The sequence below is a fragment of the Nicrophorus vespilloides genome, unplaced genomic scaffold (genome assembly GCF_001412225.1).
Source record: "Nicrophorus vespilloides isolate i.1.1-1 unplaced genomic scaffold, Nicve_v1.0, whole genome shotgun sequence".
In the NCBI taxonomy this organism is placed as follows: domain Eukaryota; kingdom Metazoa; phylum Arthropoda; class Insecta; order Coleoptera; family Silphidae; genus Nicrophorus; species Nicrophorus vespilloides.
The window spans coordinates 214,916-238,897 of record NW_017095648.1 but is presented as its reverse complement, the minus strand read 5'-3'; the positions used below and the strand labels follow the sequence as shown (position 1 = coordinate 238,897).

Genomic DNA, 23,982 nt, shown 5'->3' with positions numbered 1-23,982 from the left:
AACACCTCCCATTTTTTGGATAAAATTGAAGAAAACAGTATACTTAATTTTTTTTTAAATAAATTGAGCAAATTTCATAAATTTTTTAAAATACCATTAAATTTGATACCAAAAATATGATTTCTGTTTCCAATAATAAATTGTTTACGTTGAGGTACAACACCTCCCATTTTTTGGATAAAATTAAAGAAAAAAAGTATATTTAAGAAAAATTTTAAATGAATTGAGCTAATTTCATACAAAAAATATGATTTCTCTTTCCAATAATAAATTGTTTACGTTGAGGTATACAACACCTCCTTTTTTTTGTAAATAATAGTATATCTAAATTGAAGTATTTTCTAAAAGATCCTGTATTGTAGATACTGCAAACATGAAATAAAAGTCTTACCCTTGAAGCTTCATTGTATCCAACGATGACAGCAGTGTACCATTGCGTGGTGCCCTCAGCCCTGTAGACTTCAACCCTGTATCCGACGAGGACACTCGGGGTGGTGAGAAGAATCCTTTGGCCATCCTGCTGCTCTCCCCACCTGCGAACAGTCATCCTCAGCTCCGGATATTCCCGGACACCAGGTATCGTCGTATCCCATTCCTGCAACGAAAAAAAAAACAAAAAATGGTTTAATAATCATCATGCAGAAATGAAGCAATTACAGCACAGTTTCCTACATAAATCAGAACGCGCCCAAATAAACAACATCATTAACCAGTTGCGTGCATGCACGAGAATCATATGGTAGGAGAGACAGAGAAGGGAAAAAAACGATCGACAGCAGCAGAACAAGAAAAGAAAACGGAGTAAAACTATATACGTATATACATGTATACTCGTGCACACACACATGCGGAGCGTATATAACGAGTATAGCAGGTTTCTAAGAAAGTCCTACAAGAAACTGTGTAGCCCGCAACCATGCCACGGCCATATCAGGATTTAAAACACCATTATTGGCGAGAACTGGTTTCAAGTTCTTGGTGCGCTGCTTACTTGATGGGATAACATTTTACGATGAAAGAACAAGAGAGAGAGAAAAGCCTCCGTCTCGCTTTAACGCATACGCGGAGCGAGAGGTGGAGACTTGAATCTGCCTCGTCTGCACGAAAAGATCATCTTACAAGCTGAAAACTGAGTCATCGCGTTTCCCTTGCAATCCTCGACGATTATATGCTAATCACTTCACGCCCCGAAACTACCAACCCGGAGCGATGGTCGTCTGAGATCTCGAGGAATGTTACCTACATCCACCAATCCACTCTCACAATCTTTTATAACGAAAAGAAAACGGTACACCGTTAATTTATCGTTATTGCGAATACCAAAAGAAAAAAAAACATACAATAAACATAAAAAACAAAATGTTGAGCAGTTATGGTCGTCCTCGCTTAATAATGAGGAGCTCCGAAAGTGGAAGGCCAGAGATGAATACTAAATATAACGGATACAACGAAGAGTCTCCGCAGGAAGCCCGATAGACGGACGAACACAATGGACAAGAAGAGATGGAACGCGACGCTCTCGTGGTTCGAGGAAGTCCTCGAGGCGCAAAGCAATTAATTTCAATTTAGAATCTCTTTCCATACGTGCACAGCACACATCACGCAACAACAAAAAGAAGATGAAGAAAGGAATGAGATGAAGGAAAGAAAAAGATGAAGAAGAAACGAAATTGAACACGGAGATGTATACTACAATAAACCTAATCAAGGATAACGCCTTTTTAATACGATAATCAGTTTACACCGTATTCGTACTTTTCTTTTCTTCAATTCTAGTCTCTCCTACATCCTTTTTTTCCAATAAAAAACAACTGTTGCAATACAATTTACTTGACGTTTATTTTTTGATACTTCACTACAATTGTGATTGATGTGATGGTAATTTAACAACAACATCAAATTAGCAATAACTACAGTTAGATTTCAATATATAGTAAAAAATACTCATCCATTTGATTTCATTTGAATTCTTGAAAGTCTTGAATATCCTATCAAAAAAACATGTACTGTCAATCGAAAATTAGATATTTTTGAAGACATTAATTATGTTTTATATAATAATTACAATCTTAATGATTGTTACTTTATTACAAAAAAAAATGATGAATTTAATTAACAAATTCATTATTTGATTCACTAACGCAGCAAGAATGAATAATAAAAAATGTACACTATTAATAATAGATACATGAAATTAAGTTAATACTGGTTTAGACAAACTACTTTTGCAGTCTGTTTGAAAAGTGACAAATAATTGGATAAATAAAAAGTCTTAGAGAAAAAGACTTTTCTTTGCGTTGTCAAGATTGCATGCAATTGGCATGACACGAAAATTGTACGTGCTGTTATGTCCGTCTCATTACTGTCCTTATAAAACGTTAAGTAGGTCGGACGGCTTTTTTGTTTGTTTCATACAAGAAACCATATTAATCTTGTCCACAATCATCAGTAAAATAATAAAGAAATAAATGTTGTTGTTTGTTTTTTTTTGTTATTCCTGTCAAGGTTGTACGACAGGTATATTTATATTTCAGTAATACAATATTTATACTGTTTGTATTCCATTACGTTTTTTTTTTATTTCCCTCGAGAACAAGCAATACATAACTTAGTACAAATGCATAAACGTATATAGGTATTAAGTATTCATTAAATTTCGAAATGGTTTTGATGTCATTTCAGCTTAACCAAGTAATTGATAATAGTTATATGTATTTTCTACAATAAAATCCCAAAATAATCCCAACTATAAAATAAAGATTAGATGATTTGAGAATTCTAAAACATAATTTATTGTCTGAAAGTTATGAAATGTTACAGCTTTAAAAACTGATCACGTTATTTAACCCTTGTGGACGCGCGCGCATTCTTATTACATGAAGACGCGCGCAGGGTATATTTTACACACTATCTATTACACATTATGTAATTATAATGTATAATTTCTTGGAAAAATTATTTTAGAAGGCATTTAGTAGACAAATAGGAATATTTACTTAGTTTATTCTATTACAAACAAAATATTTTTTTTAATGCAACGCGGACCAAAAAGTTTGAGAATCACTGATTTAAAGAATGTAATGTCAACTTATTTTGTTTGCTTTATTGACAATATTTAATTACATTGTATTCTTTATGTTATTAATAAATTCTCAAGATTGTTATCTGTAATAATTACGATAAATGTAATTGATTTCAATTTATCTAATAAATAAACGATAACATCAAAAAAAAATCATAATACTACTTCATGTTTCGAGTATTGTGCATGATCTGAAATTAAGTAAATATTTATTATTTTACACCTGTAAAAGTTGATAAAGATTAATGTAATTACTCAAAAACATTACAAAAATTGTGATAAAGATCCGTATTACTCATACAATTTTGTTGTTACGTTTCTCCAAATTTGTATCTCGATATTCTATTTCGGTTGCGGAGAGTTAAGTGAACCGGCAAATGCAATGAAAACATCGAAAATTCTAAAATTATAAATGATTTCCACTTGGTTGTAAATATTATTAAATCCGAGCTCCAACGAATTCCGTAAACAATAAACAGAATTAATTGTTGTTTACGCGACGTCCGATCATCGTCCAAGTAATAATACAAATAAATAACGACGTTGCTGGAGCATTTATGTTATTTGCTCATACATTCCTTCATTTTCTACAATTTTTGTTTTTTTCTTCTTTCTTCTAAGCTCCGAGCCAAATATCCTCGTATCCTTTGGCGTGGAAAAGAAAGTCGTAACGCAATCAACGAGCAACAACAAACACAGAAACGGAGGGAACATGACTAACGCCGCCGTCGCACAGGAAACGGAAATCGAATTATTTCATTAAGCCAAATCAGTGTTATTATTATAACGTATTTATTTTACTTAGTTATTTCCTTTTACTTGATTTTTGATAAAAACAAAAACAAAAAAAGGAATAAATCAATTAATTGTTAGAATTAATTACAAAAACAAAACATGTCTATAAACTTTATACTAATTAAGAGTTATTACATGAGTTTACAATTATGTCTAAACGTTGACTCCTCACATGTTTTACATTAATAATTTACGAGACAATTCACTGTAGATTGCGTCAATTGTGGCGTTCATTAATAACACAATGTAGTCCATTCAATGTAATCATCCAAAATATCTTTACATATTTTATATTAATTAAGCGATAATTATTAATAAATATTGCTTTAGTCCATAAATAATAGCAATTATTACAATAATTTACTAATTTTATTCATTCAAATTTTTTTTCACATCAGTTTTTAATGAGTTTACTTGAAACTGTTAAACTGCATTAAAAAGTCAATAAAACGTTTCTAATTATTATTAAACAGTTTCTCTTAATTGCATTTCAACTGTATTTTACACTTTCTAAGGAATTGAATAAAAAAAGTATGAGTAAATTAGATTGGAATTAAATTAAAATGTAATATTTCAAAATTGCAATTAACGACAACAGTTAATTTAAGTTGACAACATTAGAGAAATTATTACTTAATTAATCTCAATAAATTAGATCATAGATTTAATTGGGAATAAATCAGAAATTTTATATTTCGATGTTTTAACAAAGAATAACAGTGAATTTATGATATCAATACAAGTATCTCCCGACTTACGAACTCCCGGACTTACAAACAAAATTCTAAAAACCCTAACTTGTTATAAGGAGATATAGCGATAAAAAAGTATAATTGTTTTGAAAGAAGTACAAGATTGTTTTGTTGCATTTGTTTCTTTTGTCGTTTTTTTTTAATAAATAATTGTGATGTCTCCATTGAAAAGTATTTTTAAGTCAGTATTTTGTTTATTTTAAACTATTTTTTCAAATTTATGGTAAGATGAGTATATTTTACCCCCGACTTACGAACGGAACTAGTTCTTAAGTCGTGAGATACCTGTATTAGCAATATTTAGTAAATATTATTACCGTATTTTTTTTATTGAATATAATGTTGAAACTGAGAAGATTCGCAAGAATATCAAATTAAAATATCATTTTTACAAAGTTGATCATTAAATAAAAGACAAAATTCTTAATACTTACAGATTTCATTACTACTAATTAAACTTGATGTTTTGTCCTATGAAATTCAAGTCAATTAACGTGTTTCTTGTATTAAATAATGTGAAAATAAATAAAAATTGCTTGTTCCAACATTAAATAAAACTTTTCACACATGCCGATTATATTAGTTTTGATGTTCTTTTGGAAAGTTAAGCAACACTTGGATTGATAATAATTCTGAACATCAACTTTACATAATACATAAATCAAATTATATCCTAAAGGACAACATGAGAAATTCTATAATTGATACAGATGTAATTGCTAATAATATTATTGGAATTGTTTGCATTAAATGAAAATAAATACGTTAATTAGGTCAACAATTGTGTAATAAACTGATGTTTTCGATGCGAATTGAATAACATTTGGAAGGGTGGTAACAACCAGCCAAAAATAAACAGCCGACGAAGGCCCTTCCGAGTAATTCAATTAGTCGGGATCCCGGCTAGCGAGTCGTCCGAATGAATAATTAATCCGGAGTGGATTCCGATTGGGATTTAATTAAAGCGAATTTTTCAAGAGCGGGGAATCCCCGGGACTTTGACCTTGCATCGTTGATGGTGTTCGCCCCACGGCTCTTCCCCCTTTCTTTTTCGGTGAGCGGAGTTTCGCTATTAATTTTTAGAACTGGTTCTTCTATATACATCCTCCTCTTCGCCACTTCATCTCAGTGAATGACATTTTTATGTATCGAGGCATGAATAATGCAGCAGAAGCAGCGAGGAATACTGGAAAGATGGAGAGAGAAAGACACGTCGTTCGTGTCTTTCCTCTTCCCTTCTCTTATTCTTGTACTCTTGCAGGTCTTGTTCTTGTTCTTCGGATAGCCGGAGCCTCGAGTGTAATACTATAAGAGGTCTCCGCCTCCTTTACAGCAGCGGTCTTTTCGCTCGAATGGAACTTTCACTTGGAAAACGGTACATCTCTCATATATAATGGCCGTAACAGAATAGCGAATGAGAGAAATAAAAGAAGCGGCGAGCGCGGAGGAAACGAAAAGGAGCAATTGGCGAAGACGAGGAGAGAAAGACAAGGATATCATCATTTGGAATGAGAGGAGGCTTGGAACGCTCGGAGAGTGCATTTCGCCTCTAAATGGATAAATTTATTCCATCTTTGGTTCTATCGGTGGAATGCTAATGCAATTCGGAAAAGTTTTAAATGGTGAAATGAAGTTTTCTCGTTACAAGTTGCTAAACTTGTTTACCGAGAGTTTCTCATAAATTTGTTTGTTTGAGCGTCGACGAACTTTGAGACGCCGCACACACTCTCTCACACTTATCCCAATATGTATACAGACGCACTCATACTGAAACACACGCCCACGCGATACCAATAAGGGAGGGAAAATAATGTAAAATACCTTCTTTATTCAGACATCTATATCTTCAGTTCCGGATTAATCTAACTAAAAGTTGGCGCGCGAATGGTGGAGAAGGAAAATCAATTTTCTCCTCCAATCGACTCAAAACTGGGACAAATTTACTTTCAATTTGTCAACCCACATTTTTTTTTTCTTCACTTCTTATAAATCCTACACAAATTCATCATCTACATCAATATCATAATTTATCATCACCAACACCAAAATGTATAAAACAATTTATTTAATGATTCTAATTAATTGAATCATATTCATTTGGTGCTCAACGTGGGGCACATTCATAATTTTCTGCCAACAAATCAAATCTTTGTAATCATACTGAATCAAGATATTTGTTATGAATATATTTAATTAAAATTTGAGACTATTTATGTATTTGCTTAAATCAATGGTTTATATCATAAAAAGTATGGTAATATATAATTGCTTGGAAAAATTATTTTAGAAGGCATTTAGTACACAAATAGGAATATTTATTTAGTTTATTCTATTACAAACAAAATATTTTAAAAATAAAAACACATTTTGACAGAGTAACACAAAACGTGAGGCACATTCATAATTTTCTGCCAACAAATCTTTGTAATCATACTGTATTAAAATATTTGTTATCAATTAAAATTTGAGACTATTTATGTATTTGCTTAAATCAATGGTTTATATCATAAAAAGTATGGTTTTTGGTAATAAATGAAAACATGCTGTGATTCTTCCAAACAATAACTTTGCAGAATGACCTTATACTATGTTCCCATGAACCAATTAGAAGCGAAATAACAACGATTGTACAAATTCTTCTTAGTTACAAAGTATTCTGAAGAGCGAACAACAACAAAAAAAGAAGGTGCATCTAATGAGGGAAAAAAAATGCATCACGTAACAATGGGAAAAAAGGAATGAAATGCAGCAAAAAAACAACAAAATGAACAGGAATCCGTGAACAAGAAAACATATGATTCGCCGTAATTACAGAAGCTCCAACAAGACGTGACTTTTCGGTGACCTTAAAAACGCCGACTACTCGACTGTAATAATAATTAGTGTATGTATGTGTTCGTGCGTTCGTGGTTCTCCTTCTATGACTTTCATCATCTCGCTCACACCCATCATCCACCCACGCCCACGAAACTCACTCCACATGCTTCCTAGTTAGGTTATTAGTTCGTAGATCATGTCTGAATGAATCAACGTGCAGTCTATATTTAAACCGCAATTAAATTTGTTTAAATTATTAGATAAATTGCGGACGGCGACGGTCGAGACAGATTAAATCAATTACATAAAATTCCTCTCATTCTGTATCTCCCTTTCTCCTACTCACGTCATAACATATTAGAATCACGCTATTTGCGACACAAACACAACAAATATTTTGGAGAGCCAAAAGCAATTCAGCAACAAATTTTTTTTTTCAGTCTCGAAAAACCAACCAATTCAGCGCTTTCACATCTCGCATACTTTTAATTTCAGCGAAAAATAAACGCAATTCGATATGCTTTTTTGTTGTTGTTGTTATTGATGTTGTTTCCTCGATAAACCCAGATCAATTCGCAATTTATCGATGCAAACAATGAATATAAAAAAATCATATCACAGAATAAATAACGTACACAAACCAGAAAACTTTCCAGCGACTGATTATTTATAAAATTGCATCAGTATTTATATACACAAATAGATAGCGCGAATTCCAAACAACATGTATTAAAATATTTATGTGTGTAAATAAATAATGCATTGATCGGTGGACAATAATGCAAAAAAAAAAGTTAATAATAGCAAACGTAAACAACAACAATAACAAACAGGAGATGCAAAAAATAGAACGGGTTTAATCACGCGCTTGATTGCATTTTTTTTGTTATCAGTCCATGATAGATTTTATTTGTAATTTTCTCAACAAAATTGAAATGGATGCAGCAGCAGCAGCAAAATGGATTCCCGTTGAGGTCAGTTGGAGGTCGTCCGTGCGGATCGCCAATTATCGCGCCAAATTCGTTCCCACAAAATTGGCCGAAAGACATCTGTCAATGTCGGAGCCTGTGCGTCTGCATGCGGCAACTTCTTTTCTTATTATCCTCGTCCTTCTCTTTCTCTCCGATGTATCCGGAATTCACAATAACAGAGGAATAAAGGACGAAGCAGAGACCCGACTCGAATTACTTACGATGTCGCCCCTCATAAATAACGGCATTCTTGCCATTTTTTTTCAACATTCCCTTCTTTGCACCCCTCAGCTTTTATTTCATTATACAAGAGAAAAAATATGCATTCTCCACTTTTTTTTCTTTCCTTCTTCCTCCGTTATGGTAGAATTCACTTTTTAACAGATTTTTTTTGTGTAAACGTTACGGTTTTTATTTCTGAAGGTCATTTGTAAGTCAAAGTTTCGTTAACCAAATGTTTTCTATCAAAACATCACAAAAATATAACAATTTCAAATTGCACTCAATTCCCTAATTTGAAGGTCATTTAAAAGTCATTAAATAAAACATGTTCCTTTTATAATTGACTTAAAGAAAAGATGCGTATCTATATTCATTTCTTCTTAAATACCACAATTCACGTCTTAATGGGCATTTCCATTATTTATTGATCGAACTGACATTCAAAACCCAATTAGTATATAATTGTTTGGACGTTTCAGACATGGAACCACTTTCCAGGTAACTTCGGGTTTGTATTTCTGTAATTATTATTCACTTACATATTTATATTTCTGTTCGCAATTATTTTCACAGACAAATAAAATTAAAACGAAATATGTGACAGGTGTTTGGTCAGTGTCCAATTACTATTCACAATAATGTCTTACACCTGTTGATTCCAATCCAGTTTGATCTTTATTTGTATTTTATTGTTTTTATAGAACTGAAGTCAAGTTCTATAAAAACTCAATGATTTAGTCAATTTTAGCTTCTTTAAGTTTACAAATAAATTTAGTATTCATGAATTAGTAAGAATGTAAAGTGATCTTAACATTTGCAATTCATGAAAGTTTCTGCGTTAAAGTAAAAAACCGTCATATTTTGCAAATGGTGAAGATGTAACTGATTTAATAACGTTTTTGAAAGTGCTTTATGCAAGGAAACGCATTGCAACAATCATTGGAACATCGGAAAGGTCATTTGTAGGTCAAGTGAAGACAAAAAAAAAGCGCGCTGTAAATTTAATAAGCAAAATAAAGAAAGACTTCACCCATCCAACTCAACCATGATTAATGTGAGTAAGATTAAATGCATATTCTCACTAATCAAGAATGCGATATAGATGTTTCTTCGAGAGAAACACAAAGTTTATACTTGTAAACTAAATCATCAATCCGCAATTTATGTGCTCGACCGTCTGACCTTTCGATACCAGTACAAAAAAAACATTAAACTTAAACTAGTCTAACAGAACGGGAATGCACCGGGTTACGTAACATCTGGATTATTGCGACACGAAAAAAAACAACGATTTCCATATTCCGAAATGGAATATCCTGAAGGTCAGGACGATGTCAAGTGCGGCGAAAATAAACAATAAATTCCTGTTACTAACACGAAAATCGCGTCACAATAATAATATTCTGTCTTTGTCTCTCGCTCGAATTATTTGTTTAGTTTTTAGAGCACTTAAGTTGTGGAACGCAAAAAAAAAATTGTATGAGATGAGACTGCAATGGGAGCCGGGATAGATAAGTGGATGAAATAAAGGTCAAGTAAATATTATTTAATCCGGAAAGATGGGAGAGGTGTGTGTGAGTGAGAGAGAGAGAGAGAGATGGATTGATCTTCTAGAATGCGCGATGTGCGACGGCGATGGGTCAATGGATCTCTGGGCAGATACGTGACATCGCAATGAAATGGCGCGAGTGTAAAGATCAAGTCGCCAATGAATGCCTGATACTGTACATGCTGATGATAGCGTGGCAAAGATTGTTGGAAAGAAAGAGAGGAATAAAAAGACAACACGTACACACACATATAAAGGAATCGATCGTAGAAAACTCGTTATCGCCTTAGCCATAGCTTCAGCATTGAGTCACGACACAATCAAAACAATCGATCAGCTAGGAGCTTCGAACGTACCTTACAAGTAAAATGTTTGTACAAGAAAAAAAAGAATACCAACACTCTGTCTCTCTTTGTAGCAGCGAGGAGATACAAGCTATGGTAGTTGTCGGATTATGGTGAGAGGGAGCTGGAGGTTGGGTTTAGGATGGTAGGGTTCCGTTATGCGGCATTAGCATATAACCAGACGCCCACGATCATCCATTCAACAACCGAAAATTACATATTCAAATGCACATTATGCATGGATACGTCCGTCCCGACACTCGATACTTTCTAAACGAGATAAAGCGTATACAATTACGGTTCTGCCCCACATTGCAGGACGATGATCACTGTCCGCGGAATTGCGCAATCCGAGTGCTAATGGCAGATTATCGTTCGTAGACAACGGTTTACCGAATTCATCATCTCGGACGTTCCTAATGCATTATCATTACTCTCTTTGAAGATGAAAACAGTTCTACTCTTATTTTTTTTGCTTTTGCTATCGTTGATTAGGTGAACTGGAATGGTTTAGTATGCACGAGTCTTGTCTTATCGCGGGGGAAAAGCAGTTAGTTCGATTAATCCGACAGTTTTTTTTTGTAAAAGTAATCAATATATTATACAATTGGGTCAAGACTGGAATCGAATCATAAAACCATTACGCTCATTCGAAACTGAAACATGACTTTCTTAATCGACGCCTGCAATCTTCTAAATCATATTTCAATGTGAAATACTTGCTCATAGGCTTTAATTGAAAAATACATTTATTACATTCGACATTATTACACATACATTTCAATCAAATACTAAGATTAAGTTTTGAAACACCTAAAGAATTTAAATGTTTATTAATGACGATAATTAGGACTCAGATACAAATAGATTTCAAATTTCAAAAATAAAAATTCAAATACCATAAATCTCCAATTATAAAATGATCTTCAAATATTATAATTTGTAAACTGATAAAACTATTAAATAATTGCATTAATCCTATTCAAACAAAGACCATAATATGTGTTAAATTTGCATCAAAAAATTTAAATAAATTTTCTATATTTCTATAAATGTATTCGAATAAAAGAAAATATTATAAACTCATTAAATATTCATCAATCATTCGATTTGCATACTCGTATTTTTTCCATTTATTTAATCCAAGCTAAATTGTTGAATGATTCAACGATTTTATTATTTTTTATTTATAATAATAATAAAAAGCATTAGCATACTTCTATGTATCTGAGCTTCGATTAATCACATTGCATTCGAGAAGTCGTTATTACTTAACAGTCGAAACCCAATTATGCAAAACGAATTCACGCCGTACAAAAATATATGCACGATTCTGATTAATTCAATTTCCATATATATAAAAAAAAGAATCTCCATTCATTTACACACTTCATCGAGAGAGAAAAAAGAAACAGGTATTTTTAGTCGATTTTTCTATGGATGAATGTCATCATCAAGATACAAGGTTAATAAAGTATTATTCACGCAATGATCAAGATCTAATAGTAACTGTAAATGTTACTTCTATTTTATTTCCTTTCATTTAACCAATAGATTCGTTGCTTAAGTTTCATAACCATAAAGAATTATGTTATTGCAACTATACATGATTAAAATGTATAAATGATATCAGTTTGTTTACATTTTATGATGCTACATTGTGCAAATTTCCAGATATAACGACAAACATCCAAATAAGTGACGCACATTTTTATATAATGATATTTTTCATGGATATGAGAAAACAAAATTTTCGAAATTAAATGAATGAAATATCTATTTTTAGATAAATTGATATGTGGATAATCAAAATAGAGAGATATGTTCTGGTTTCGCACGAAAATACGTGCACATGAGTCAACGATGTTTTCCACTTCGCTTTTATGATGATCTTATTTTACTTCTTTTTTTCGCATGATATTTGTAGTCCGGGGAAAACCATGCGAGCATTAAAACTACTTGCTGCACCTCATCTCCAGACGTTATTAATATATGCATCATATCGTATGGAAAGTCAATATTAGATCCAGCAGCTGTTCGTTCCACATCTCTCTCTCTCTCGCTCGCTCTCCATCAAAGCAACAGCTGTAGTGAAGCGAGTTGGCATACACTGCAATCCATTTCCGTTCCACGAACATTGATGATGACACGGGCATACATCTACAGAACCTTTTCCAACTTGCTTCGTCCGACATCTCCGTCACAATTATTACACAATAAGCTTGTATCATTACGCAAGAGATAGCCGTCATTCGTGGAATTTGTAGATAATGAAAGTGGGACAATAGTAAATTGCAGTTATCACTGATTTCCGTACTTTTAGTGATTAGAAATATCAGTAGATATTCCTTTCTTTATGTTGTGTCAATGTTTAAGACGTTAACACTTGATACACACACAAACTATATAACTTTAACATTACTAAAATTGAAAATTATAAAGGGTATCCCAAAATTAACGCAAGATTTGAATTTGCCGCCCTTTGTGCAGTCAAGTGTCAAATTGTTGTTTTTTTTGGAGGTTTCCAACACTTGATACACACACAAACTATATAACTTTAACATTACTAAAATTGAAAATTATGAAGGGTGTCCCAAAATTAACACAAGATTTGAATTTGCCGCCCTTTGTGCAGTAAAGTGTCAAATTATTTATTTTTTTGGAGGTTTCCCACACTTGATATACACACAAACTATATAACTTTAACATTACTAAAATTGAAAATTATAAAGGGTGTCCCAAAATTAACGCTAGATTTGAATTTGCTGCCCTTTTTGCAGTAAAGTGTCAAATTGTTCTTTTTTTGGGGGTTTCCAACACTTGATACACACACAAACTATATAGAAAAGAACACTTTTTACAAACATTAAATGAAACGCGAATACTTATACTCAACCATTATACAATGAAATAAAATTTCAAATTAAACGTGTAAATTCTAGGATTGTTTAAGTGTTTTTAACTGTTTGTACTAATTGTAAAATAAACAAAATACATAAGAAAAGTAATTAGCAACCATAATTAGTAGATATTTTAAGACACAAGTACTCAAAATATTATATTTTGATGACTCTGTTACGAAATTGAAAAAGGTGAGGCAGAAAGGAATATTTTGGAAGATGTTGACTTGAGTTCAAGGACTAAAACGACGCTCCATTGGAATTGGCGTAAGGAGCCCAAAGTTGGTTGTACGTCTGCCTGCAGTCACGACGTGAATAATAGAAAAGGCGTAACGTTGGAATGAATGAATGAGCGAGGAAACACGGAAACGGAAAAGAATTTGACGGGCGATCGGATACGTGAAAATAAACCCCGGTGTGTGTCGGGCAAACTAATTAAAAGTAATACTATTTAGTCCATTGAGGGATTAATTTGCGGAATTTAATTATTAGTTTATGCAACAGGAGATGTGGAAAAAGAGGGTGAGAGCAATGGGAGGTGGACGGACGGTGGAAAGTTTAAATGGTCTATTAAAAGTTTTAATATAATAAGTTTTAAAGGGGCGGCGACTGCCGTATAGATCTATACATATAAAGCATGTATATATATATACAGGAGTGGTAGGATTAGCAGTGACTGTTGGATACCAATGAAAGGGCTTTAATTTACTTTATATTGTCCATAAATTGAATGGAATTTGGCCCACGCGATGAACGAAACAAGGGATGCGTAAAAAAAGGTAAAGGTCACGATTCGTAACTGGCGGGGGAGGAATGACAACACAGAAAAAAAAAGGAGAGTGTAAAATTTAAACGTGGCGCGTTTCATTATTACACACCATGCATCTGCATATAAATAAATTGTTTTGCATTTCATTTGTGACGGGCTCATCTGCCCATTGAATACATTAGGTATTTGCCCACGACATTCGTACGTCCACGCCGATAAACGCATATAAATAATGAATCAGTGGAGGATGGGCGAAGAAGAAGAAGCGACGAGTATAGCAAATGGTTTCATGCGAGTATAGGAGACGGGACGTGAATAGTAATGGGCAGGAAACGTCGCGCTGAGAGTCTAATAATTATCGAAGGTGGCGATTATGAAAACGCTGAATAAGAAGAGAGAGAGTTGGTAGATGAGATCCATCCTCTCTCGTCTGGCCTTAAGTTTTCAATTATTTTTCAGGAGCGGAATGAAGCAATCCATTGCCGGTGCCGGGCTCCGACCATAAATCAGCCCAGAGCTATTGTACTAACGAGGTTATTGCCTACTCCGGAGGCTGCACATACATACACACACCATGCCACACTCGGAACGAGGTCAGGTCTGCGCCTTATCGAGCGGCCATTCCAGCACCAGAACACACACACAAGAGACATCCACGAAGAGAGAGAGAATGAGAGAATGAAGAGAGACACGATCCAACAACAAAACAGAAGCCACATGCACCAAAAGGATGATGCATATAAATCTAATTGCGCTGGAAACACACAAGGATCACAATTATGAATAATCAACAGCACCTTTTTTTTATCGCCACCATAAACCATCCCAGGAATACAAAGAGCTTTAAAGTCGGCAATAATACATAGCAATATAACGCCAACAAAAAGATGCTATAATTCACTAGTTATTACCTATAATGAAAATACAAACAAAATATGAAAAGAATTAATATGTAATTACTACAAATCATATTGCATAACCCAGTGATTCTCAAAATGTGGATCGCAAAAAAAATAATGACAGATTAATCCTGGTTGTTTTTCTACATATACTCATTCTTCAGGGGATCGCAGAAACTTTGTATGTCCAAAAGGGGGTCGTGGACCAAAAAGTTTGATAATCACTGCTATAACCCATATTTGTCCCAAATTATTTCAGTGCGAACTTTATGTTAATATATCAGAATTTTCGCTTCTCGCAGTTTGGGAACCCCTGGTACTATTTTTTAAATAATTTAAAAGAAAATTGTATATTACAAATAAAAATACATGCTTACAAATTTTGCAATTCCAATTAAAAATACTCGAATTTTCATTTTTATCGCCACCATAACACATCTTATAAATACAAATCGTTTTTAAGACAGAAATAACTAAACGAAAACTAGATACAAACTCTTGTTAATTGAAATTATCTGAATTATTTTCAAGTTTTTAGTAATAAGATTTATAACCTTTGCAATTAAATATTAAATAAATAATAAAGGTTTTAACTGACAACTATTCATTTCCTCAATTTATGATGTAACAACCTTTACTGCAATTAGTTCAAGTCGACATTTTATGAGCTATATTTGAAGAAATAATTTGAACGTATTATTTTATTACCTAATTCAAGTTTTAATAACCGCAGCGACAAATAAACTATCATTGCAGTTGTAATGTGAATTGTAACGATAAGTAAAATTTTACTGTATTTATTGGATTACATTCCGTATCCTTATACACAAGTTGTTGTTAATTTGTCAAGAGACTGAGATAAGCTATCAAAAAGTGGTAGAATAAATACAGATAATCAAACACCTTTTCATTCGAATTTTACAATCTTCATATTATGTGATATAAATTTCAAAAGTGCGCGCTGTTTGCGACTGAAAAAAAAAGAAGGTAAATAAAAGAGAGTGCTATCAATATTTCAATCTGAAAGGAGGGATGAGAGAAGAAGAGAAAAAAATGAGCAGGGAAGAGGACAAGAAACGGCAATATGAAAGCTCTGTTCATAAATAACAGATGCTATCCGGTTGGCCAAGAAGGGTCTTCCCGAGGCAAGTGACAAGATTTCTTCTAAGAACGAAAGTTATTGGGATTCTTTTATGCGGCGAGAGTCGGTTGCCGCCGCTCCAGGAATGGCAATAAAAATTGCTACACAACAGATGCAGCGGCATTATCATTATTAATAAGAAGAGATTTTCTTCCAGGAACACCGGTCTCCTTGCTCCGAACTTTATCACTACTTTCTTATATAGCATTTACTTATGTTTTTATTACAACGGAATTGCATAACATTTATTATTAAACCAGCATAACAAATTCATTCTTTAAACGAGTTTTATTTCATAGTAAACCTGAAACATATAATTCAATGGCATTTACAACTTTATATATAATTAGATCACATTATATTAACATGATTTTGTTACTAACAAATTCTTCAATAAATAACTTATGAATAATAATTTATGAAAGGCTGTCAAAATACCCAAGTTACAAGTGGCGCCATCTATCAACATCAATGGAACTATACAAGAACACAACAAACTATTTAATATTTATGTAACGAAACGTAAAAAAAATAATCTGGTTTTATATTAAAAGAACGTATAAATACAATTTATAATTTAATTTAAACAACACCTGCCTCCGATTAATAATCTTAAGATCTTATTAACCTTTAAATAATGCGGTCGTACTTAAGAGTAAACCCGTGTTCCTGCATCTTACTTTACATTCTTTAATGAAGATTTAATCTTTTTTTTTCCTTCTGACATTAACGCTCGAAACGTGCATAGCTTTTTTTTCAAGAATAATTATAAATAAATTCTTTGGGTCAGGCTTAAATTTTTTTTTGTTGAAATGTTCCAAAACCGACCAAGTCGTATGCACGAAGGTCTTTGGCCTCTAAAGAAATACGGTACTACTTTATAAAAAAAAAATTGAAATCGCCCACAAAGATTTTTTTTCTCTCTATGACCCTCAGGGGCTCGTGTTTCCATTTACGTAACAAAATAACCACTTTTGAAATAGCATTACTTAATAATATTGCTAACAATAATCATGATCTATTACTAACAACAAAATGCAGAGAAATTACCTAATATATTTATGAAATGTTTTGACCAAAACATTATATGTTTATTATACTTTAACAAAAGAACATTTTCACATTACGAAAGAACACGTATTTCTACAGGATAAAGTTATTTTTTATTAAAATAAATAAAGTATACTAATGTCTCTATTAAAACCGTTTATATATTTACGTAATTTTGCGTAATTTCATGGTGATGGTAGCTGTTATTTTTCATTTTGGGTGGGACGTTTTAATAAATTGCGGATGGTAGTTTGCCAATTAGAGTAAATTGATAACACTTGTTATGTGTGTGTTTCGCGGACGTAATTAGCCTCCATTTTATTACATGCATGCATCCTTCATGTTTCACACATCAAAATGACACGCCTTCCGTTGTGCTGTTTGCACTTTATACTCCTTCTCCTTCTTTCATTTGTTTTTGTTCCGTACTTTAATTCAATTCTCTTCCTTTTTCTTTGTTTCCATTACGGAACACGCACTCGCACATGTTCGTTCTCTCCTTCACTTTCTCTCTATCTTTTTTTTTATCTCTGTCTTTCTCTTCCTTTTACTCATTCCCAGAGTGCAAACGGATTTCATGGTCGCGGCAATTACATCACTGACCTGCCCAAAAATCGACTGGACGCGCCAACGTTTATGTATTATTATTATTATGTGTTTTTTAAGGTCAATGCGTAATTCATGGCATTGAAATTAATCACGCACAGATGGACTGAAATAATAGCATTCTCTGCTACGTGTATGGAAACACCTCAGTCTGAAATAGGTCAGAAGATTTAATTGAATTTGTCCAACATTCAGACACATACTAGTGTTTCTACAGTTTTAATCTGTTATGTTTCTTTATTAAATCGTATTTAAACTGTGATAAGTTTACATTATCTTATTTATACATACTTCCAAGGTCATTATTAAAATACGTCTTCATAGCTACAATTTATTGTAATATTTATATAAATTATTAATTTAGATCACTCCAAATCTACAGCAGATTATATTAATCATATAAGTCTTTAATTACCTTTCAAATTAATATTTATCAATATAAATTGGATAGTATTTCCATTAATATAATTGGAAACAACTTTATGTTATATAATTAGGACTAGTTTATCAAGTTCTCTTTAATAATACCATAAATTGATACTAATTTTAAATCAGTTATATGAGTATAAATAAAATGAAAATAACGAAAACTTATTCATCGAAGTTGTGATTTATGAGTTAGAAAGTTTTTATGAAAAGTTTTGTCCCAATACAAATTTTGTTGATGATGAATCATCTTGATTTTGTTATCGATCTGCACTTGATTATATAATCGATATCCTTTTCGATGTAACAAAAACAAATTGGTATAAGTTAATTACATTGTGTTTAATTAAAATAATGGAGTGAAGAAACTGGAATAACCTTTTGTGTAATAAACAGAGAAAATTCATATTACGTCGGTGAGAGAATTAAATGAAAGTCATAAGGATATAAGTTTACAGCAAACATAGATCAAAGTTAAAAAAGTTGCGGAACGCAAATAAAAGCAAAAGCAAAGAAAGAAAAAAGAAAATAACTTTTAACATGCGAACAGTTTTGCAGTGTTCATTTTTCGCTCGTCGAAATTGTTCTTTTGCTTTCAAAAGGAAATTTAAACTCGCTCCATTTACCCATTCCACTGAGAGAGTACGTGTGTTTATATACAAAATTCATTTTTTTTTTCTTCTCTCTCTCATTCGTTCGTTCGCGTTATTTAGTTTCCACCGAACTTTGTTCCAACTGGGTCAAACGCGATGCCAGGAAGTTAATAATTTATTTCGTACTGTATATAAACAGATTTTCGCTTCTTCCGTTTCTTTTTTCCTAAATCAATCGAATGAATTGGATGAAAAAAAAATACGGTTTTTTTTTATTTCTTCCGTTTTTGTTTACACCCAATTAGTGAATCAATCGAATGGATGAGAATTTACACATTTTAGCTTCCTTCCAATTATTTTCTTTTACAAGAAAATTAATGATGGGAAGGAACTACAAAAAATATATTTTCACTTTTTTTCATTCAATTCTATCTAGATACTAAAATTATTTGGGATTACAATTTACATAAATACTTTTTTTCTACTTCTTTTTATCCAATTACTAAATCAATCAAGTGATAATAAAAAAGATCATATTTTTGCCTCTTTGGTACTTTCTTCACTTTACATATCCAATTACTAAACTCAATAGGATAATAGAAAAAAAAAGGAATTTCGCTTGTTAAATTTCTTTTACATCCAATTAGTAAGTCAATCAAATGAATGAGATGATACCGTAAAAACAGATTTTTGCATCTCCGTTTTCTGCTTCTTCTTTTTTTTCAATCCAATTACAAAAATCAATCGAATGAATGAGATGGTACCGTTAGGTCAAAACTCATTAGTTGCGATTCCTTCTCCATTTGCTTTCCGTGCTGATGAATCAACTCTAGTCGTTTTCCTTCCTCTTTGGTACTTCGACCCAGACGTCGTCGTCGTCTGGTGCGGGTACTGCAGATGCTGGGCGCCGTCGGTCTTCGCGCAGTACCGTTATTAGTACCGGATCACTTTGGATAAACGAAGAAATGAAATATATATCTCCTCTCCTCTCGGCGATGATTATCGCTAATTTATGTAAACGCGTTTTGAGTTTCGTCCTCCGTCCATCCGTACTCTGAGTGTACCGTAATGGACGGTGGTGCATCTAATTGGATGTGATTTCCGTGACCGTCACCGGCTCTACAATTACGTTAACATTCATAATCGTTTCGGACCACTTCCGGAATGCGCCTTCTTCAGTGTTGGATGAATTGTGTGCGTGGGAGAGAGAAACGCAGTGTGTTTCTGAAGGAGAAAGAGAGGATAAGCTTTGAGCCTAGGCTCCTCGACTCGTCGTCGGAGGAAACTCGTTAATAACCAACACTGCTCTCTCTCCATCTCATCTCCCGTCTGCGGATTGCACCAATCGCGATGCGATGTGGTTGACCTTTCACTTAATCTAAACAAGACGTTTTCATCCACGACCACATTCAAACCAGTTATAAACTCATAACATACAAAGTATCTCTCGGAACGGAGTCCCGAAGTATTTCTCCTTGTCTTTATATCTCTTCGTCTCTCTCCATTAAGCAATTATTAGGACAAATCGCATTACACGAAAACTTATTAAGGCTACAAAATAACTACCCATTACAGTAATGCTTTTACAATTCTTTACAATTTAATAACCTGCAGAATGCTTGTACTCATCTGAACTATACTAGTCCACTTGTAATTCTTTACAATTTAATTACTTAAAGACATCTAACCACTTCTGAACTTTCAGTTTTATTAAAAATCAATCTTTACTTTTCTCAATACCAATTGCTTCCATCCAATCTGTTAATTTCATATCCTAACCAAACAGATCAGTTCTATCTAATACAATTAGATGTTCTTCAAGGAACTCTACTAGGTCTTATTATGTCCATACCTAAATTGAATACCTGTCTAGATAAAAGTAATGTTTGCTGATAAATTAAATTTATATAAATTTATAAATGATAGTAGTACAGTGAAACCTCGCTTAACGAGCATTTCGCTAAACGAGCAAAATAAATTGTAAGAAAAAATGGAACTCTGGACTCCAAATTGTTTCACTATACGAGTAACCATCCAGAAATTTTGAAACCGATTAAATTCGTTAAGAGAGGTTCCACTGTATATTTAAATAAAACAACAAATGAAAAAAGTAAACTAAAATGTCCTTGATCTTCAAACCATAAATTGTCTACACAAATCAATCCACTAATTACGAAATATCCAACAATGAATCAAGCAAAGCTATATAATTATGCTTAATTAAAATACCAAAGAATTGTAACTACAAATCACGTATCCTCGAGCATCAAAATACTTGTTGGCCCCGAGAGAAACTTACTATGCATAAAACACACTATCACCATTACACCGCGCATTTCGAAACCCAAAGTTTTGTGCCTTTGTTCCTAAATACTTCTGCTTTGGCTTCCGTTCAAATTGGAGAACTGCCACGCGGCCTAATAAATAATCGTACTTATTACATAATTTATGCACAACTATTATTGTTTTACCATTTCATTACAATTATATTTTTTTACCCAGTCACCAGTTACATATATTATATATACCAAATGCAATTTCATATACAGATTAAACACTAATTACATTTTGCTACATTCAGAATTGGACATTAATTACAACAATTTTTACGTTGAAAAATTTTACTTTCTAACCGCGGATTATAATTTATATTAATGGATACGATCTAATTCGAAGTAATTATTGAAACTGAGCAATAATAACTGTAAGAACAACAAAAACAACAAAAATAACTGAAATAAACGCCTTGTGGCGTATAATCTACATGGTGTGTATGACTAAATGCGTTCGATAATTTCGAAACCGCACAAATAAAATGTAATCATCCATCATCCGGCCGTCAGATGCAAAACCGCAACACAGATTTACCAATAAACCGGATTCAAACTAAAAATAAATGGATTAAAAAAAAAAGAAATTGGAGTAAAATTGACGGTTTGTTTTTGCAGTAATTACTTCTAATTAAAACTGATATGCGTCGCATAATTTTGCATGTACAATAATTGTCGAGTCTCGAATAAAAAATATAAATTCTTTGGATGGGAGACAAATTGGTTCAACTCCAAACAAAACGTATAAATTAAACGGCTACAGTTAAATATAGATATTTACTAGGAAAACGTTTAGATGCAATTTATAGTTTCGTTCGTTCATCATAGATTTACGAGAAAAACACACGTGATTTGTGATAATTAGGATTTAATTGATTATTTCCTGCTTATATTAACTAATCAACAATAAATTTATTTAAACGTTATAAAGTAATGATATAATAGATAACCTTGCTAAATTTAAATCAATTAACGAATTAAACTTAACTTAAAAGCCCGAGAATACTCGTGTATCATGAAAATATCATGTTTATCAATTAAACACCAAATGAATTCTGAATATGTATTTTTTTTTCCCTTTATTTTCCGACCATCTATCTCACATGAGACAATGAACTGGACTGGTGACAATTATAACAAAAAAAAAATATAAAAAAGTCAAAGGATTGGTCCAGTAACCTTAACATAATCACTTTAAAGGCACACGCACAATCAAGACACGAACTCACAAACTACTTATTCTAAAAACGATTTGGTAAGTCTTGGGGCTTGAAACCCTTCAATCTTCGGCGATGGTTCTCTGTGTTAGACAGTTTCACATCAAGGGGGTTTGCGTGAATATCCAGCTGGTGTAGATAATTAACGCTAAGTTTACTTATCTCTTCCTTTACTAGTTTGGTGTCGGTGAAGGAATGTATATCGTCGTTTTCGATATACCACTGTAGCCCGGTGACCATTCTCAGCGTCTTTGATTGAAACCTCTGGATCACATCGATAGTAGTGTTACATGCAGATCCCCATAATTGAATGCCGTAAGTCCAAATGGGTTTTATGATAGCCTTAAATATTGTCAATTGAGATGTCCAAATTTCTGCCAAGTAGCCAGTACAATTTTCCAACCTGAAGTGCCAGTTGTTTCCTTTTAGTCTTTATGTGGTTCTTCCAGGTGAGGCGACGATCCAGGTAAATAAAATAATTGATGATGATTTAGTAACTATAGTAGTCACAGAGACTAACCGAAAATTACGAAATTACTGTTTGCAATAATCTATATTTATAATAAAGTGAAATCCAACAATAAAAAAATTGGAAAAATATGGACACTCTTACAAAACAATTGTTAAGTTAAGCGGTTAATTATAGTATTGCCGTTAGATGGCGTCTATTGAGTAGTTGACAGTTTAGTAAAGTTAAGCAACTTAAAGCAACATCACTCAACATATATACAAATGACTATTGATTTTCAAATTATGATCAATTTATACAAATTTATTGGATCATTATGATAGTTTACAATTGATTGATTGAATGGTTTTTCATGCAGTGAAAAAATAAAGTTTGCTTTGCATATAAATATGCGAGAATAACAAATCGTCGCATCAAAACTACAATATTTCCTTAGCGTTTCCCACGAAATAGAATCATTAATGCGAATATTGGGGAAACGTAAAAATGCGATTTATCAACGAGTCGCGTTCGGATTCCATCCTCCACTTCATTTTGATGCACTGCGATTACCACTATTTCTATTCAAAGTCTTACTTCCGACAGATATTTTATTTTATCGAATATATGAACTGCGACGGTAAATCAATAAATTTCATTCTTTATTTAGATTCGAATAAGAGTCAGTCTATAAACCGAATTATATATTTTTTTAAATTCTATCCACTTCTATCTGGAGTACCTCAAGGACAACTACTTGGGCCATAATTATTCTTAATAATTTTGGGAAATTAACCAATTTTTGCTACATTTTTAGATGATAAAGCCATCAATTATATCAGCAATTATATCATACAATCGCTGATAATAGATTTTCAGGATGATTTGCCTTTGCTTTTAAGCACTTGGCAAATTTGAGATACATTTGCTTAAATAAATATTTCTCAGTTGTTGGAAATTTAATGAAATTCGTTTGGTTTTATATAACTTTATTTGTTACTTGGTCGATGAGACTATGCTCATATTAATATTCTTATAAGACTATGATAATCTTTAAAGGTTTTACTGAGA

At 32.6% G+C, this 23,982-nt stretch overlaps 1 protein-coding gene across 1 annotated transcript in view; it reads right to left on the bottom strand.

Annotated features, from left to right (window-relative positions):
- Positions 1–391: 391 nt before the first annotated feature.
- LOC108558856 (probable JmjC domain-containing histone demethylation protein 2C) overlaps positions 392–23,982 on the bottom strand; it is a gene marked incomplete at its 3' end in the record, with an annotated part of 105,700 nt that continues 82,109 nt past the window's right edge. The window contains exon 4 of the mRNA XM_017915891.1: positions 392–595. Coding sequence (XP_017771380.1) covers positions 392–595 — 204 coding nt within the window. The remainder of the gene's footprint in view (positions 596–23,982) is intronic.